Raw genomic sequence first — 18,286 nt, 5'->3', positions numbered from 1 at the left:
GGAAGCATTTTTGTATCCTAGCTTACTTGCTCAAACTCCTTCACCTGAGATTTAATAATTCACTACAGTAGAGAAAACCTCCCTTAATGCCGTAAGTTTTCATTGTTTTATTGTTTGTTTTAAAGTTTCCATTTTGTCATTCTTGGGTCACAAAGTATTATCATATGTAGGTTTGTTTCCTGGTTCACTGCAATGAGAGCAAACTCTCGTTACCTTCCTCTCCTCCTTGCACCTATAGACTCGTCGTCTTTTTCCTTTTACCTCTCAACTCCTGTCCTACTTCAGTTCCACTCTCATGAGATGCTGGAGAAGAGATCATGTTTCTCTTGTGGCACACGTTTCTCCCAGACCTTCTACCCACTGCTCCTAACGGAAGCAGCTGCTAGGTGTCAAGGGCAGTGTTCCAAGAATCGAGTAACCTGAAGGGAGTTGCCTGGTATGGAAACCAGACTGTCTGTCAATACCCTTTCCTTTGACATTGGTCTTGTGCTGATTCAGCTTCCCTTCCAGGACTGTGACAGTTGGCCGCCTTGCAGAACACTCTGTTTTCATGGCTTTAAACGACACTGTTGTTTCCATAGCTAGAAAAAAATCTTTCTTTCCTTAGAGAAAATTTGTAGGAGGTAACTCCATTCAAGTAAGTCTCAGTTTAAAGAGGATACATCAGGATCTTAAAACAGCAACAGCAACAACAAAACTCTAGTTTAAAGCAGTGAGAGAATTTCAGACTTTGCCTTTTTAGGTATAGTTTTTTTCCAGCCGATAGAATTATCTCAGATTCTTGAGAGAAATATTGGGTATTATGAATGTATACTTCTCAAGGTACAACTTTTATCTTTTTAATATTTTTTTTAACCTCAGGCTTATTGGAAAAAGTTGCAGAAGACAGGAAAAGCAAAACATAAACTACTTATTGAATCCCTTTGTGCTTGGGAATGTTCTATATGTTGGGAATCCAGTGATTAATAAGACATTGTGTCTGAAGTGAGGGAATTCCCAGTTGAATAGAAGGGTCAACATGGGCAGATGACAGTACAGTAGGAGAGGTGTGTTTTCGAGCTATGACTAGATACTAGTAAAAGTGTCCCAGAGGAGGTCTTGAAGAATGAGTAAGAGTTTGCTGGTGAGAGAAAAAAATGATCTTGGGGGAGGACTAACTCTTTGTTAGTGAGAACAGAGGTAATGCCCAGCCCTGAATGATACTGAACTAGACTCTTAAGTTTGGTTCAATAGTCAAGGTCATTTAGAAGGAACATATTAATTATGCTTGGAACTGGTGAATTTCATTGCTTTTCCTCAATGATTAAGAATGAAGTAAAAGGTTATTTTTCAATAATTTTTTAAAGCAGAAAATAGTTCTAGCTCAGCAGTTCACTTGTAACAGTGGATCGCTCAATAGTTAAGCCAACTGGAAGTCTAAGTCTGTTTACATGTGCGTTGGTAGAAACAAGTGTTTAAATTATATTTTCTAAAATACCACTTTATTTGGACATCTTTGTGGACAGAATTTTTCAAAAGGAGATCCAGTAAACAAAGTATTTGGAAAATGGGCATCATTTTGAAAGGAAGGTGATAGCATTGGAAATGAGGGTAAAATACTTCAGAATTAATAACTTGCCACTGAAGTCTCTGAAGGAGTTCAGATGTTACATAAAGTGTATTGACGGTGGTACCTTGTGGCACGGACATTTCTTTATTGTTATTGTTAATTATTTATTCTAATCTTTGTTTCTTATTATTTATATAACAGAATGTTAATTTATAAGCCACTCGTATTCTGCAGCTTTTAGAGGAAATTCGGCATAGAAGGCCTGTGTTAAGTTACTGAAGTGCTCATATCATTTGCTTTATAAGATTCTGTTGTCAGAGCAGACAAGGACATTTATAGTTTGCTGCCATTAATTGCCCAGCATTTAGATATTAACACAGGAGTCTGTTAATTAACTTGATAATAAAAACTTTTGGAATGTCAGTTGATAAAAGGTATTATTTGTTTTAAAGGAGATTGCTAGTGAAGCCTGAGGTTTCCTTTGCATTTGACTCTCTTTCCTTCTTGCTGACCAGGCTTGCAGTTGTCTTAGGCTTTGAACCAGGGCTGGGGATTTCCTTTTATGTTTAAAGAGCTTGTGAGCATCTGAGGAGAAAACATTTAAGTTGCTTTCAGGTCTGAGCAAGGCCCACTCCTAGACTGATTTCTGCTTGTTCGCTTGGGTAACCAACCACGTAACTGCTTCTAGACTTGGGTTGGAGACGCTCCTGGGAGCTCAGGTGGTGCTCAGGGCCTGCTTGGCAAGGCTCTTGGCTGGGGGGGGAGGGTAGGGGTCAGAGGTTAGGAGGACAGGAATGAGAAAGTGGCAGCTTTTCCTCTCCTACTTTTTTCTCCCTTGGGAGACAGAGCAGTATATTAAAAATGCAGCACTAATTTTGAATATACTATAGATGTTAATTTGCTGCCGTAAAAGTTTCAGTTCATGTAGAATGGTCAGTTCCGTGTGTATATTTGTGTGTGTGTTTTGTTTTCGTTCTTGTTATTCCTGAAAGCTTCTGAAATAAGCAAATAGAAAAAACTACTGGAGAATGAAGAAAAACTTTTTGATAATGTTAAAATTTGATATGAATGTTTTGTTTTTAATTGCTATAAAAATCAGGGTGGTCCTATGCAACTATGCCTGCCTGAGTCTTTGCTTTTATTTTATTAAAAGTGGAGAAAAGAAGGAGAAAAGTCTTACATCTTGCACAGATTGTTTTCCAGTAATAAAGCATTTTTGGCTCTCTGATGGAAAACTTTCAATAGTTATTCTTTTTATGTTTTGGCTTGTAACTGGGACTCTTAACTGCATTGGATTATAATTTGATAATGCTGTTCATATTCATGTTCAGAATATTTTTAAAATTATTTTTTTCCTTTCAAGTCCCAGAATTAAAGGGAAACGAAGCCAGGAAGTGAGGAATTATATAGCAATAACAAGATTTTCAATACTTAATTTACTTTTGGAAAGGTGATGGAAGCTTCCTCCTGAGAAGAGGAAAGCCCCAGACAGGCCTGGGGTGTGCGTGCAGCCTGGCTCCGGGTTAGGCTGTGCTCCAGCCTGTCTCGCAGGCTGCTCGTCAGAGTAGCAGGCTTCCTTAGAAATGTGCAGAAGATCACATCAGCTGGCTGGGACTGTCTGCTGTGGTGATAGAAGAGGAAAACCTTACACCGTTTAAGATAACGTTTTATGAAAAGCTGAAGAAAAATCTCAAACACAAGAGCAGGATTTGATCTAAAAATCATTTAAGCTCCACACCATTCCCTGTTTCTAACGTAGCTGTAATAGTGGGTGAGCTTTTTTAAGTTTTTTTCCTCACTTTTTTCTTTCCCCTCTCCCCCATCTCCATCTCCGTCTCCAGTAGAGATGGAACCATGGGATTGAACTGGATGCCCGGACACTTGGGTACGCTCGGGACTAGTTCTCTAGCTCTTTATCCTAGTTGCCCAGACTCAGCGAGCAGGTGGAGGAGGAAACCTTTCCTCTGTAGAGGGGGATATCGTGAGGAACTGGCACTCACACCTGATGTGGTTCTCTTCGTACCCCTTCAACTTTCTCTCTTCTCTGACGCCCCATTGGGATTGAGGGATGAAGTTGAGGATAGAATAGGTTATGCAGTTAGAAGCATCATCGAGGCTCTTTATATTTATTCATACAATTCTTTTTTTTGATATTTAAATTCTGACACTAGGGAGATTGAGGAATTTTTATTTTTCCTGGACTGTTTTTTGCTACTCTCAGCTGTCTTCCTTTGTCTTTAAATGCTCATTTCAATTTGTTGAAGTATAGAAAATAAAGTAAAACATAACTTACATATATAACATTAAAATTCTTCCTTCATCGATTTCTTTGATTTTTAAAAATTCTTAGAGTAACAAGCTCTATGTGTATGTGTTCCAGAAGATGATTATCTGCAGATGTTTGAAACATAGGGTTACTTTTAGAATTGCATTGCTAGTGTGGGCAGTGACCACCTTTTTTCCTGGACGGATAGCAGAACCAGCTCCAGTTCACTGACTGATTTTCCTTAGAGTGCTAGACTTTGGGGAGAGGAGTGGATGCACGTCTCTTTGCATTAGCCTTGGGAGGTGAAGGAAAGATGGAGATCGAAGTAGGGTAAGGCGAAGCCATTGGAGAAGTGTACGGCTGTGGTTTCCCAAAAAGAAAAAAAAGGGATTGTCTGCATCAGAATCACCTGGAATGTTTGCTCAAGTAAGTTCTCTTACTCAAAAACTGTTTGGGGGGGTGGGGAGTACCTGGGGATCTGCATTTAACTCCAACCGGCAATTCTGATGCCTTCCAAAGTTTGAGAGGCACTGGAGAGCAGAAATACTAACCAGTGCTTTCCAATCTTGTACTCTAGCATGGTGGATGGATGTTACCTCATATATTATGTTAATAATGACCCTCAGAGGTCATACAGCAAGTTATGCCTGAATGTGGTGGGGCTTGGTTTTGATCCCAACTCTGTTTTATTTTATTTATTTTTTATTGAAGTATAGTTGAATTACAGTGTGTTAATTACTGCTGTACAGGAAAGTGACTCAGTTATACAAATATATACATTCTTTTTCATATTCTTTTCCATTATGGCTTATCACAGGATGTTGAATATAGTTCCCTAGGGTTTACTGTCTTCTTTATTGTTGTTTACAGTAGAGATGCATTTTGTTTCAGAGATAGGCTGATATTCAGGCCTTAAGGCCGCTGATACGGGCCTTTGCAGTTGTTAACCCAGGGTTTTTCCAATTTTAGTGAGCACTAGAATCTCCTGGAAGGCCTGTTAAAACACACGTTGTTGAACTGTACACCCAGAGTTTCTGACTCTGTAGTTTGGACTTTGGGCGAGTTTCTCAACCTCTGTGCCTCAGTTTCTTCATCTGAAAATAGTACTTATTTCGTGGAGTTGATGTCGAGACCATAAGCGTTTATTCAGTGAGTAAAGTACTCTCAAGAGTGCCTGGTGAAGAGTAAATGTTACATAATTGTTAGCTGCTGCTGTCAGCAACATCGTGGTCACAGGATGAAGTCCCAGTGGTTCAGTGAAAATTTTGATTCTTATTCTTAAATGTGGTTTTAGATAATGTAAATAACAATAGCTGACATTTATTGAACATTTAAATGCGTCATGCACAGTGCTCATTGCTTAGTCCCTCCTTTAAACATTAATATAACTTTTGGAGATAAGTTCCTGTATCTTGTTTTTATGGATGAGGAAATTCTTTAAGTGATAAGTTACAGAGCTGGGTTTTCTTTTTGCTCTGTATATTATTATTATTATTATTATTATTATATACACTATTTTTCCCTATAAAAAGCACAGCTGAACATTTACTGTGGCTCATTTGCTTTGTGAGTTTAATAAAATTAATCTATTAAAAATCTTAATTACTTTAGTCCTTAGCTCTATGAGTATCTTCATATTTCTCTTTAGTATTTTAGGAGAAGTGAAATTTAGGTAACCATGTAGCTTCCCTTGTCACTCTGGACCCCTTGTTAGTTTAGGAAGAAGTTCTTGCAAAAACCAAAGTAAAATAAAGGATTTTCTTAAGTCTTGAATGCCAGAGTAGTGGCCTCCAGGGTCCTAACTTGATTAACGTAGGAGAGGCAGCTGCTATTGCTGGTGGGCCTCTCTCTAATCTCCAGTCCTCTCATGGTTTCTCTTCACTGCAGGCGTAGGGGCAGCTGCAGCCTCAGGTATACTGGTAAGTCCTGTGTCATAGTGACATTCTTGTTGATGGCAGGCTACAGTGGTAGCGAGGGGTCTATTATCAATATTAATGAGACTCATCAGAAAGAAAATAACAAAGTAGTTTGGATAAGCCTGTTCTTTTTCTAGAATGGTTTTTTTTTAATGGAAATAATTATTCCTTTCAGTTAATAGAAAATAAACAATATTCTGAATCTAGCCTTTGGACTCATCAGTATATCTAGTGTATTACAGATAATAAGGCTTTAATATAAGCTTAGAGTCTGCCTATGGAATCAGTAGCAGTAAAAAAAACCATATGAGCTTTGGTCCTGTGATTTTTTAATCTAATATAAAAGATTTTTGGCGCAAGGGTGAAGGAAGATGCAGGGGAAAGTACTGATAGAATTAAAGTGACTTACCATTATCCTAAAAGATAGCAATCGTGATATATAAAAAACCCCATTCAGCCCCTATTCTTGAAGGACCATGTGCCTAAGCTACAGAGGCACTGGGAGGGAGGGAGGCGCTGCACCCTGAACCTTCTCAGCGCTGCTCAATCTGATATAGTTTCCAGAGTAGGAAACGACTCAGGAAAATTTGTTCAGGGTTGCACAGCTAGTGAATAGCCCAGAAGTTGGAATTTGAGCTTGGGTTGGTTTGACTCAAGTGTTTTGTGGTCTCTGGCGAGATCTGTGGCTGGAAAAGGCATCTTGGAGTCAGTGAAATTGGACACTGGGCCTTTAAGAGGCTGAGCCAAAGTAAGTGTAAGAGTGTCAGATTTAGGCAAGGAGGGCATCTTGATTAGGAGATGAGGTCCAGAAAGGGTCAGAGTCAATATAAGGAGGTTTTACCTGCGAATCTAGGGGAAAATGAAACTGGGAAGGTTAATTATTAGATTAAGATTATGGAGGGATTTTTTTTTTTAATGCTTTTAAGGATTTATTTTTATTTATTAATTTTTAAAATTTATTTATTTTATTTATTTTTGGCTGCGTTGGGTCTTCATTGCTGCAAGCGGGCTTTCTCTAGTTGCGGCGAGCGGGGGTGGGGGGCTACTCTTCGTTGCGGTGCGTGGTCTTCTCATTGCGGTGGCTTCTCTTGTTGTGGAGCAGGGGCTCTAGGCGTGCGGGCTTCAGGAGTTGTGGCTCGTGGGCTCCAGAGCACAGGCTCAGTAGTTGTGGAGCACGGGCTTAGTTGCTGCGCAGCATGTGGGATCTTCCCAGACCAGGGCTCGAACCCGTATCCCCTGCATTGGCAGGCGGATTCTTAACCACTGCGCCACCAGCGAAGTCCGATTTTTTTTTTTTAAGACAGTTAAGTGTTAGGATTAAATAGTACAGCAAACAAAGATAAAATGGGGAGAGGTTAAGAAACTGTGAAAGAGTAAATGGTCAATGCATAGTGGGCTTTCTTGGGAGATTGAGGATTGAAGGCAAGGGACCAATTCAGAAGTTTTGTGGTCTTGCAGGTGTAAGCCGGAGTCAGTACCACAGCCTCAGTCCCAGTTCTGGATTCCTGAATTCGTCTTTCATACCATTAACTCCATTTTACTTTAAATGGACATTTTCAAACAATGAACAGAAGTAGACAAAAATATAACGAGCCCCACACACCCATCCCTCAGCCTTCAACGATTATATGGCCAGTGTTGTTGTGTGTACACTTGCTCTTCCTTCACCCCCCCCAATCCCCGCCCTCAATATTATTTTGAAGTAAATCCCAGATATTGTATCATTTAATCTGTCAATATTTCAGTATATAGCTCTAAAAAATAAAGGGCTTAAAAAGAGAAGCACAAACATAATACAGTTATCACATTTAAAGAATATTTTTTCATACCAATTATCCAGTGTTCAAATTTCCAGTAGTTTCATAAATGGATTACATGTTTCTGTTTAATTTACATTGTGGGGTAGTTTGAGTCAAGATCCAAATAAAATCCACTCTCATAATTGGTTGATACCTTTTCATCTCTATGGTTTTCCTCTTTCTTCATCTCTCCCTCTCTTCCTCTCTCCTTTCCTTTTTGCTGTTACAACTTATTTGTTGAAGAAACTAGGTCATTTTTCTAGTAGAGGTTCCCACAGTTTGAGATTTGCTGATTGATTTGCTATGGTTTAATGTATTCCTCAGCCCTTTTTAATTTCCTATAAATTGGTAGTTAGATATACAGGCTTTATCAAACTCGTTATCAGATTTTTTTTTTTTTTTCTGCAAGAATATCTCATTGCTGTTTTGATCATTAGGAGGTAAAGGATGTCTTGATTTTTCTTGTTTTTGATGGCACCACTGATGCTCACAATAGTCTTTTTCCTCCCTCTCAATTTTTGTTTGTTTTTTTTACTACATTCTTTTATAGTCATCTTTTTGCCTTAAGACTGCCAGTAACAAACAGCAAAATGTGTTTTGTAGCATATTGCTACCAGGCAGTGTAGCTGTTACCATGATAAATATTCTTGGACATGAGCCCAAGTTTTGTTCAGTTTTATGTTTGTCCTCATACATTTATTTTGTATTGCTGTGTCTAATTCTAAGTGTAAGCTCTTGGAAGGCATTCAGTCAGTAATTCACCAGGCCTTTGAGTACCTGTTGGTGCTCAGCGCTGGGCACCCAAGAGGAAGTAAGAGTCCAGTTCAGGAGATACACAAACAAATAGTTTAAGAATTTATAATGCTGTATTTTAAGAATACATCTGAAGTTGACGTGAGGTAGTTGTTTGGGGGAATGGAGGAGCTAATTTCTAGCAGGATCTTGAAGACAGCAATGCTTCGCAGACACAGAAGGAAGGGCATCCACCTGGACTGAGAGCTGCACGTGCAGACAGGTAGGTGGCCCTGTGGAAGCCTGTGAGCAGTCAAGTGCGTGAAGCTGAGGACTTGCGGTGGGCCCGGGGGAAGGCCAAGATGAAGCTGGGGTGGCAGCTGGAGGTTGTTTGATGAGCTTTTCTGTGCCAGAGCAAGGACTGTGGACCTCATTCTGTAGGCACCGCGGAAGAGTCCTTTCCAGGCAGTAGCACACCATGGCCATTTGTATTTTAGCAAGTCTGCTCTGGTGGCGTGGCGGGCAAGAGGCTGTAGTGTAAAGGAGCTGACAGCTGGAGGGAAGATGAAGGGGATGGACCTGACAGTGATTTTAGGTTTGCTCATGTGTCAGATCTATATGGATGGTGAAAGAGGTAGGGGGTGTGGAATGGCTCTGAGAAGTCCATGTGGCTGGTGATGCCCTTGACCAGGTGGCCCTTGAAGGAAGGGGATCAGATTTGAGGAGGACAGTTAAGAGAGTCGTTTCTTGACATACAAGGGACTCCTTGAGTACAAGGGACTCCTTCATAATGCAGTGAAAATATATGGGACTTGAAGTAGAGAGATTCGGGAATCATCACCATCCAGGAGTCTGCGTGGAGTCCTTGGAGGGAAAGAGAGGAACCAGCAGAGGATCCTTAAGCGAACATAATCTGAGGAGGCAAGATGGGTCTCTTTATCTTGTTTTCCATCAGCCTGTGGACCTTAAATGACTATTTGATGATGACGAGTTGTAGGTAGAGTGGCCTTGTATTCAGATTTCTGGGAGTTTGAAGTTTTAATACTTTTTAATTCATAATATTATAATTGAATGTTTTGGAAGTATCCTACATACAAAATATTTAAGATTCATAATTTTTGAAAAGGGAATTTAGGAGAATAGGTGGAAGCTAGCATAATACCTTAAAAACTTAAAATTACGTCAAATCCTTATGATAGTGCTTGAAGCTTCCAGTTGTCTGTAGAGTACAGTTAAGGTGGAAATGAAGATTTGTCCATCACGTTGAGATGCTAGCAATGTGCTCAGACACTAGCTGTGCAAATTGCTTAAGATTTTGTTTCCTCATGGTAAAGAACAAGATGCTAGATAATAGGGACCATCTCCTGGGGTTATTGGAAAGGTAGAGTGTGCACAGCACCTGTCACGGAGCCCTGCCTGCAGTGTCGGCTGTCCTAGTTAGTACTGTTTCCATTAGGGCGTTCCTGAGGAGGCAGGCGGGTGATTGGTCCATTCTCGAAGTGGATACTTTATAGGTTTATATTGTTTTCTTTTTGGAAAGGATATTTTAAATTTATGTATCTACAAACTAAAACAGGTCAGTAGCACGGGAAGTTTCTCGGGCAGAGTGATGAGTTCATGTGACTGGCAGCCCTGTGTGGCCAGCAGGCATTTTCTCTGTGGAGTTGATCGCACTCTCCTCTCCACTACAGTGTCTTACGTGCCAGGACCCTATCTGTTTCCCGTTAGTATTTGGGGTTGATGATAGGAGTTTCCAAAGCAGGAAGAGAAAAGGAGCGAGAAATTATTCTGACCTAGATATTGTGAGATGTTATGAGGCTACTCAAATCCTTGTCACCCCACTTTAGATTATTGCAGTTGTAATAAGTACCATCATCCTTCTCTTTCTAGTACATCTGTACTTCATGTGATTATTGGAAAAACCTTTCTTAAATAACGTGAGAATCATCACATTCTAGATCTGGAAGCCACAGTGGCTCCCTGTTGCCTTTGTTTCACATCTGAAGCTCTCTCTGCAGGACTCTAAAGACAGCCAGTGTTTGCTAGCTTCTTGGCTTATCCTGCCCAGCCTCTTAGTACCACAGCTGTTTGTCTGTCTAAATTGTTTTTTTCTGTTACAATCTACCAGTCCTCCCACCTCTCCCCTGGTCTGAGTTGGCTGCCTTTTGTGCTGTGGGTGGGCAAACCCTGACGCGAAGGTAAACATCTTGAGCCAGGTGATGGAGTGCGAGTGTTAATTGACACTTCTTTGGCTGAGAGCACTTTGCCAGCCTCCATCAAAATTGTAAATGTACCAACCCTTTGGCAGAAGTTCCCCTCGTGGAGAGTTATGCTACAGAAATATTTCAGCTGAAGATGTATGCACAAGGATGTTTATTATAGTGCTGTATGAAGTAGGGAAAGACTGGGAACAACCTAAATGTCCATCAATAGGGGACTGGTTAAATAAGTCCCAGAACTGACTAATACAATACTGCATAGCAAAAAAAAAGAGAATAAGGTAGATGTTTAGGTGCAGATATAGAAGGAGATATATAATGTATTGTTAAGGGACCACAAAATAGACTGTGTACAGCAAATACGCTCCAGTTGTTTTTAAAGGAAAAAGGATTTGAATTCACATTTATACTTGGTTGTGCATTGAATGATTGTGGAAAGATAAATAACCTATTAGCAGTAAGCTTTGTGGAGGGGATCCTGGCAAGTAGGAGACAGTCTTTCTTTTCATTGTTTATCTCTTTGTATCTTTTGAACTCATACCATGGGAATATTTTTCCTTTTCAAATTTTTTATAAGTGTCCTTGACGTTACTTACTTACTTATTTATTTTGGCTGCGTTGGGTCTTTGTTGCTGCGTGTGGGCTTTCTCTAGTTGAGGCGAGCGGGGGCTACTCTTTCTTTGTTGCGGTGCGCGGGCTAGTTTTGATCTTATCCTTCCTCACAATAGCACAGTATAACTAGTGTTTCCTTCCTGGTCGTCCTTCACACTGTAAGATGTTAAGCACCCAGTGAAGGGACTGGTCCATACAAGGTATTCAATAAATGTTTAGACATTTTTAAAAATAAATTTAGTTATTTATATTTATTTTTGGCTGCGTTGGGTCTTCATTGCTGCATGCGGGCTTTCTCTAGTTGCGGCGAGCGGGGGCTACTCTTCGTTGCGGTGCGCAGGCTTCTCATTGCGGTGGTTTCTCTTGTTGCGGAGCATGGGCTCTAGGCACGTGGGCTTCAGTAGTTGTGGCACACGGGCTCAGTAGTTGTGGCTCGTGGGCTCAATAGTTGTGGCTTGCAGGCTCTAGAGCGCAGGCTCAGCAGATGTGGCACGCGGGCTTAGTTGCTCCGCGGCATGTGCGATCTTCCCGGACCAGGGATCAAACCCGTGTGCCCTGCATTGGCAGGCGGATTCTTAACCACTGTGCCACCAGGGAAGTCCCTAGACATTTGTTAAAAGTAATATCTAAGTGAAAACTTCTGAAACAAATGTGTACATGCCCCTATCTCAAGCTCTTTTCACACTTTTTTTTGTTTTGTGAGTCAGCCTCCGTTTTACCTTTGATCTATAACATAAAGATGGTTAAAACCAGAATCAGTCAGTGGTGAAAAGCTTGTGAGTGAGATGAAGAAAAATAATACTGATAAAGGACTCTGAAAGGATAAACCACACTTCCCTTGTGTGGCTCCTTTGCGTTGTAGCATTATCACAGTGTGATGCTCTCTTAAATAGTCACAGCTGTGTATTTGTCACAGTGACAATCTGTGCATGTGAACTAGTGTGCAAGCTAGTGTGCAGTGGTTTAAACTTTTGAATATCAGAGACTGCAGTGATGTGTTAAACATGAAGGCTGTGCTTAGTTGTTGTTTATAAAATATGGTGCTGAACGAATTTCTTATTTTCTAATACAGACATTGCCCTCTGATTGTCTGTTAAATTACTTATTCCTACTTACTTTTCCTGAGATGAAAATAAGTACCTACCAGAAAATAAACATAGCTCTGAAGGGGAAAAAGCTCAGGTTTGTTATGATATATAACTTTTATATCTTTATTAAAGCTGCCAAATGTAGACTTTATAGTCCCAGTGTAAGTTATATATAGATGATGGTTGTTTTAGGTTAAAACTTGGTACCTTTTCTGTGTTCTCTCAGTTAAATTAATCCTTATGTTCAAACATAAATTGAAGCAGAACAAGTTCCATTTTCAGTGATTCTCACTAAATTTTGTTTTGGTTTTATTTCCAGCTGTGTTTAATAACTGAAAGCCTCTTGTGGTTAAGAATAGTGTTTGAGATTTTGGTGGAATCTAACTATTTAAAAATTTTAAGCCTTAAAAAATGAAATGTAAAGTCATAGTAAAATTTCCTGATGGCTTTCATAGTCTTAGTTCAGTGTTGCTTATTTTAGAGGGGACAGTATCCACATTAAAATGTGTATTTACTGTAGTTGTAACGGTCTTTTTCAGCTCGTTTAAAAATCAGTTCATTTAGCTACAAAGAGAAAACCAAAGGAAATTTAACAGGCTTATAAGCATAGGGCATGTGAGCCTCTTCCTGTTTCTTAACAGTTTACTAAAACAAGTGTCTAAGCACCGCCCGTAAACCTTGTGTGCACATGTGTGTGTTTGAGGCACAGGTGGGGATCTGCTCGTTTGTTTGCCCATTGCGAGGCTGTTCTGCTCCTTCATGGGGGGGGGTTTTGTAACACGGTGAAGGTCCCTGAATGGAGGCCTTGTTCCTGGCTTGATTTTGAAGTCCTCGCTGTTAATCTAAAGGAACCTGCAGGACATGCTGCTGGAAGTCCGTGTGACAAGTGAAAGTCTGGGATCCAGAGCAAGTAGTGTGTGTGTGTGTGTGTGTGTGTGTGTGTGTGTGTGTGTGAGAGAGAGAGAGAGAGAGAGAGAGGGAGATTTTGCCCCCCCCCCCCAGTCTAATTGTCACCCTCTGCCAGCAGCCAGACTGAGGAGCTACCCTTTTAAATATCCCTGGGCTGCCTGTGCTCGGAGACCTCACCTAAATGTTATCAGGTAAAAACCTGGACAGCTGGGTGTAATTCTCTCACTAAAGTATAGTGCTGACTGGGCATTCTGCACTGCTGTTAGAGGTTAGATACCTTGATTGGTTGTTTGGGGGTTTATGTAAAAGGAAGAAGAGTTGCTTGGGAAACGCTGGACTGTTGGCATGCTGTTTGCTTCAGAGCCTGTTTAAAGGCAGGTCGCACCAACACTTGGCTAGTTAAGTCTAGTTTGTACAGCTTGTGTACTTTCAGTACCAGCTATTGGTCCAAAGTTTCTTGGCTTAAGAAGCTGTGTCATTTTAAGTGTATACTGTATGAGAAAGGGGTGGGGCAGCAGAAGCTTTTTATAGGGTTTCAACTCATTAAGTTTTAAAGTAATATTTTGAGAATTTAACAGGGGAAGTAGAACTTGTATATTATATTTCTTTAATTCTAACACATATTTAAACTGACAGGGAAGAAGGAGAGAATTTTATTTTTAAGTGATATTTTCCATTCTTTTTTTTTCTTCCCGATCAGAAACTGGTTCTTCAACTTTCAGTGCCAATTAAGACATGCTATAATAAGCATTTTACACTCTGTCCTGCTGTTTGACTTCGGGTGTAAATGGGGGTAGAATGTTTAGTAACTGAGCATACATAGTTAAACAGCTAGAGATCGGACATACAGTAAGTTTGTTGTGGTATTTGGTTTATATTTCAGCATAATATTGAAACCATGCAGAATTCCTCCTGGACCAAGTGTTCAACAGGAGGCCAGAAAGGCCATGTTACTGATAAGTTTCTCTACTTCAGTAGGTTTTTTTTAGTGTGTTTTGTTCCCCACTGCTGTTTTATTCTTCATTGTGGTTCTTTGGTAACTGTGCCACGTGAACATGAAATTCTATACGTGAGTGTTTATTGGTTTTGTAGAAACCCCAGGATACTGTCAGCTTAATAACTGTGTTGTTTTTTTTTTTTTTTTTTTTTTTTTTTTTAACTGTGTTGTTTTGTGGGTTGCTGAGAGGGCATATTAAAAGTCAGTTGATAATAAAGTTTTCATTAATTATTTTAGCATTTTCAAGGTAATATTAAAGATGGTTCAACCAAAATCAGAATTAAACAACAACATGAGCTTTTGGTTTGCTCTGGTTTAAGAGAGTTTGGTTATAGCTGGCTTTCTTTCCCTTCTTTTACTTGACTGTCACCTTCCTGCAGAACTCAAATATGGTCTTTAGGTTGTATGGTTGCATAATAAATTTAATTGTTAATTATATGTATTTTTGCTCTTGATGAGTCACTACCTTTTTGTATTTTATTTTTGCTTTTGAGAAAGTGTTACAGAAATGATAATTATAACATAGATGTCTGCTTAAATGTAAGATGAGTTGGTACTTTGTGATAAGCCTTTGCTTCATCTTGATTACCAAAGAAGCTTATAACTCATTGAAATATTTCTTTATATTTGTGTTTGTTTAGGATATGTCTCAGGAAGGCTATGGAACTAGGTCTCAACCTCCTCTGGCTCCTGGAAAACCTAACCATGAAGACTTGAACTTAATACAACAAGAAAGACCATCAAGTTTACCAGTAAGACTGTTAATGTACTGATTTGGAAAGTCAATGAGTTACAGATTTCTAAAAAGAGCGTTTGTTTTTGTTTATTCTACTTTATATTGAGACTTGGGGGAGAAGCTTATGGATTTCAGATATATTTGTGATTTATTAATTTTTATTTTACAGTTTCCTTCTCGAAGGAGCTGTGTAGTCCTGAATAAGTCTGTGTCATTTGTAGGTGTCTCCGAGTCCAGTGTTGTAGGTATCTCTAAGTCCAATTGGAAGCTTTTATTTGGCTGATAGGTTTTGTGGCAGAAAGGTGTTTCTGTTGTACAGTTGTGCTTTGCATAGCCTGTTGCTTTCTGGTAGTGATTCAGAACAGAGGTATCTATATAGGAGTTACATGTAAAGGAAATTCCCATTTGGCAAAGAATGAGATAAAGCATCCAGTGGTAGTTTGAATTTCTTCTGGGACTTCATGTAACGAGAAGTCACCCAATCTTTTTTCACCCAAAAGAAAGTATTTGAGTTTAAAATCGGAAAATACAGCTTATAAGTATTTCCATTAGCAAATTATTGGGTATATATTGACTAGAGTAGTAGCTAAATTATAGGTTACATGTTAATGCCCTTAAATAGTTCATCTGTGCTTAATCTTCTTTTTTTTATCCCCCCATGGGCAACCTCATTTAAATGAGATATTCCTTATAAATTCAAAGAATATATTTGTGCAAACAAATTTTTATATATATTTTCTTGTTAAAATATTTTGATTTGAAGACATTGTTATTGCTTAATCTCTATTAAGAAGTCGTATTTAAGACAGGAACTCAGACTAGCCATGATTTTAATTTGAATCTCAAACATGTTTACATTAAGTAAGATTTATTATGTTACTTCTAAACATCTGAGAACCGGCATTTGTAAAGAATGTTATACATGACATTTGGCACATACCATACCCATTTTTAAGTTATATGTAGCTGTAGAGTAGAAGGTAAGTGATGGCTACAGGATGTGTAATATCTCTGAATCTGATGCACATGTATTTGAAACCCTAATTTTTACAGCTTTTATTTCTATGGTGGGAAATGGGTAAAATTTACTGTGGTCATTTTTTAGTCACATTGGAATATTTATTATCTAGTTATTTGGTTTTTGAAGGAATGAAAAAGGTAATGGACTCTGTGTTCTAAGCTGTAAGCATTTTTCTTCAGATAATTCACAGCTTGGTGAGCATGGTGTGTGTGTGTGTGTGTGTGTGTGTGTGTGCGCGCGCACGCGCGCGCGTGCGTGCACCTGCATCTGCAAATGCACGTGAATGCTGTTGATAAATGGAACATTTGCTGAACATTTGGAAATTGACTTGTGGTTTTAGGAAATTTAAATTGACTCATGGGAAGGTGGGCAGTGGTTGACAGTGAATTCTACTTTTTTACCACAGGATTTTTAGTGTTTTAGGTAAGCCCAACTTTTTAGGTTTGTCATTGGCTGGTGATGTGTACTGTTTTACAGGTTGGAGAATTTGTTATAGATTGATACCGATTTTCTACATAGCTATAAGAATAGTTTGCAGCGTACTGCTTTTTTCATATCCATTTGAACTTCTGTGTCACCTACTAGGCTGTGCTTCTTTTCATTGCTCTGCTTTGGAATCAATGGTTGACATTCAGCTAACTGTACAGCATAATTGTGGGGGAATGAAGTGTGGTAGTCCCAGAAAACTGAAGAGTTCTGCTTTGGGATGGTGCAAAGTTGATTACTGGAAAAGGAGCTCAGAGTATTTTAGGAAGTGAACCAATATATTCTTCAACAGTTTAAGTCTTTTGGATTGTTCTATTTGTATACATATAATGGCTAACTTTCTTCTTTAATGTTTATCTTACTTCCTTCCCTAGGGGATTTAAGGTTGCTCATAATATAAATTTTCTTACGAAGCTATTAAAAAAAGAAACGCCCTAATTGGTGGTTTCTTTTTGTTTTTGTAACTCACAGATAAATAGCATGCTGATTTTAATTTGAATTTCAAACATGTTTACATTAAGTAAGATTTATTATGTTACTTCTAAACATTTGAGAACCGGCATTTGTAAAGAATGTTATACATGACATTTGGCGCATACCATACCCATATACTCAATAACATTTCAATAATCTTTTTTTAGAGAGGAAGGTTTCCAGGTTTTATGTTGAGTGCGTAGAAGCATCAGTTACTGAATAAAGGACAAATTGTAGATTGGTTGGTTGTACCTACCTAAACCTCCTGCCCCCAATCTGTTAAGATGAAAATTGGCTTTGTTTAAATAAATTTTAGTGCTCCACTTTGCTTTCAACAGGTTTTGTTTGTGTAGAAAGTTTTTCTGTATAGAGTTTACAAATATATTTTTATTTATATAGACACTGCATCAATATGTTATATAAAACAAAGGTAATTACAGTTTTGGGGAGAGATTTGTTGGTATTCTGTATGGCTCTAATATGTATTTTTACTCTAACTTGGATAAATTGATTGTACAAGTACCATGAAACTGTATTTGTTATCACATCTGAATTTATTAGGTCTTTCGTAGATTTCTGCTGTGTTTTTTCCTTTTCAAGTGTTAGTGATACAAATTTTGTCCTTTTTACTTAAGGTTAAAGGCAATCCATCATATTTGTAATCTCTTGTTTTGTAATTTTGAACCAAGGAAATTGTGGGTCTTATCTGTACGTTTAAAAATATATGGTAAAAATGATTCTAATGTATAATCAAGTCTTTATCCATTATGTATGTGACTATAAGAAGGAAACTTCCTAAGTGGTTGTTTCTTAATTTTTTGCTTAAGTTGAGTTAGATTGATAGAGTTTGTAATGTTTTTCTGCATGTGGGGGATTTTCTGTAGTGTATTTTTGTTATACAGTTAACTTTCCATTACAAGAAATCAAGGCATTTTCTTTTTTTTTTTTTTTTTAAACATCTTTATTGAAGTATAATTGCCTTACAATGGTGTGTTAGCTTCTGCTTTATAACAAAGTGAATCAGTTATACATATACAACATGTTCCCATTTCTCTTCCCTCTTGCATCTCCCTCCCTCCCACCCTCCCCGTCCCACCCCTCTAGGTGGTCACAAAGCACCGAGCTGATCTCCCTGTGCTATGCGGCTGCTTCCCACTAGTTATAAGGCATTTTCTTATGCTAGATCTAGAATTTGATTCTCTCAGCAAGTTGTCCTCTCACCATTGTTTAAATTGATATTTGTCTATATTTGCATTTCCTTAAGTTCTTGGTGATCTTCAGTAGCTAATGCAGTTGTGTTTTCCATCTGACCGAGCTCTTCAGGTCATCCACATAAAGCCAATGACTGATAACTTAATATTTGTCGTCTTGTTGTCTTGGTGCCATGACCAGTAATATTTACTTTTCATTTAATGCACTCAGACCTAAGCTCAGAACAAATCTTCCTTAATAATGTCTACTGCTTTCTATACCTCTTAATCA

The 18,286-nt window shown here is 38.7% G+C and overlaps 1 protein-coding gene across 1 annotated transcript in view; it reads left to right on the top strand.

Moving 5' to 3' along the window:
- Positions 1-18,286, top strand: part of ARID1B (AT-rich interaction domain 1B) — a 405,049-nt gene that overhangs the window by 136,030 nt on the left and 250,733 nt on the right. Inside the window, 1 exon segment of the mRNA XM_068550751.1 lies at positions 14,729-14,839. Coding sequence (XP_068406852.1) covers positions 14,729-14,839 — 111 coding nt within the window.

Source organism: Eschrichtius robustus, chromosome 9 (assembly GCF_028021215.1).
Source record: "Eschrichtius robustus isolate mEscRob2 chromosome 9, mEscRob2.pri, whole genome shotgun sequence".
Lineage (NCBI taxonomy): Eukaryota > Metazoa > Chordata > Mammalia > Artiodactyla > Eschrichtiidae > Eschrichtius > Eschrichtius robustus.
The sequence above is the reverse complement of the archived record's forward strand: the minus strand, read 5'-3'. Positions and strand labels throughout refer to the sequence as shown.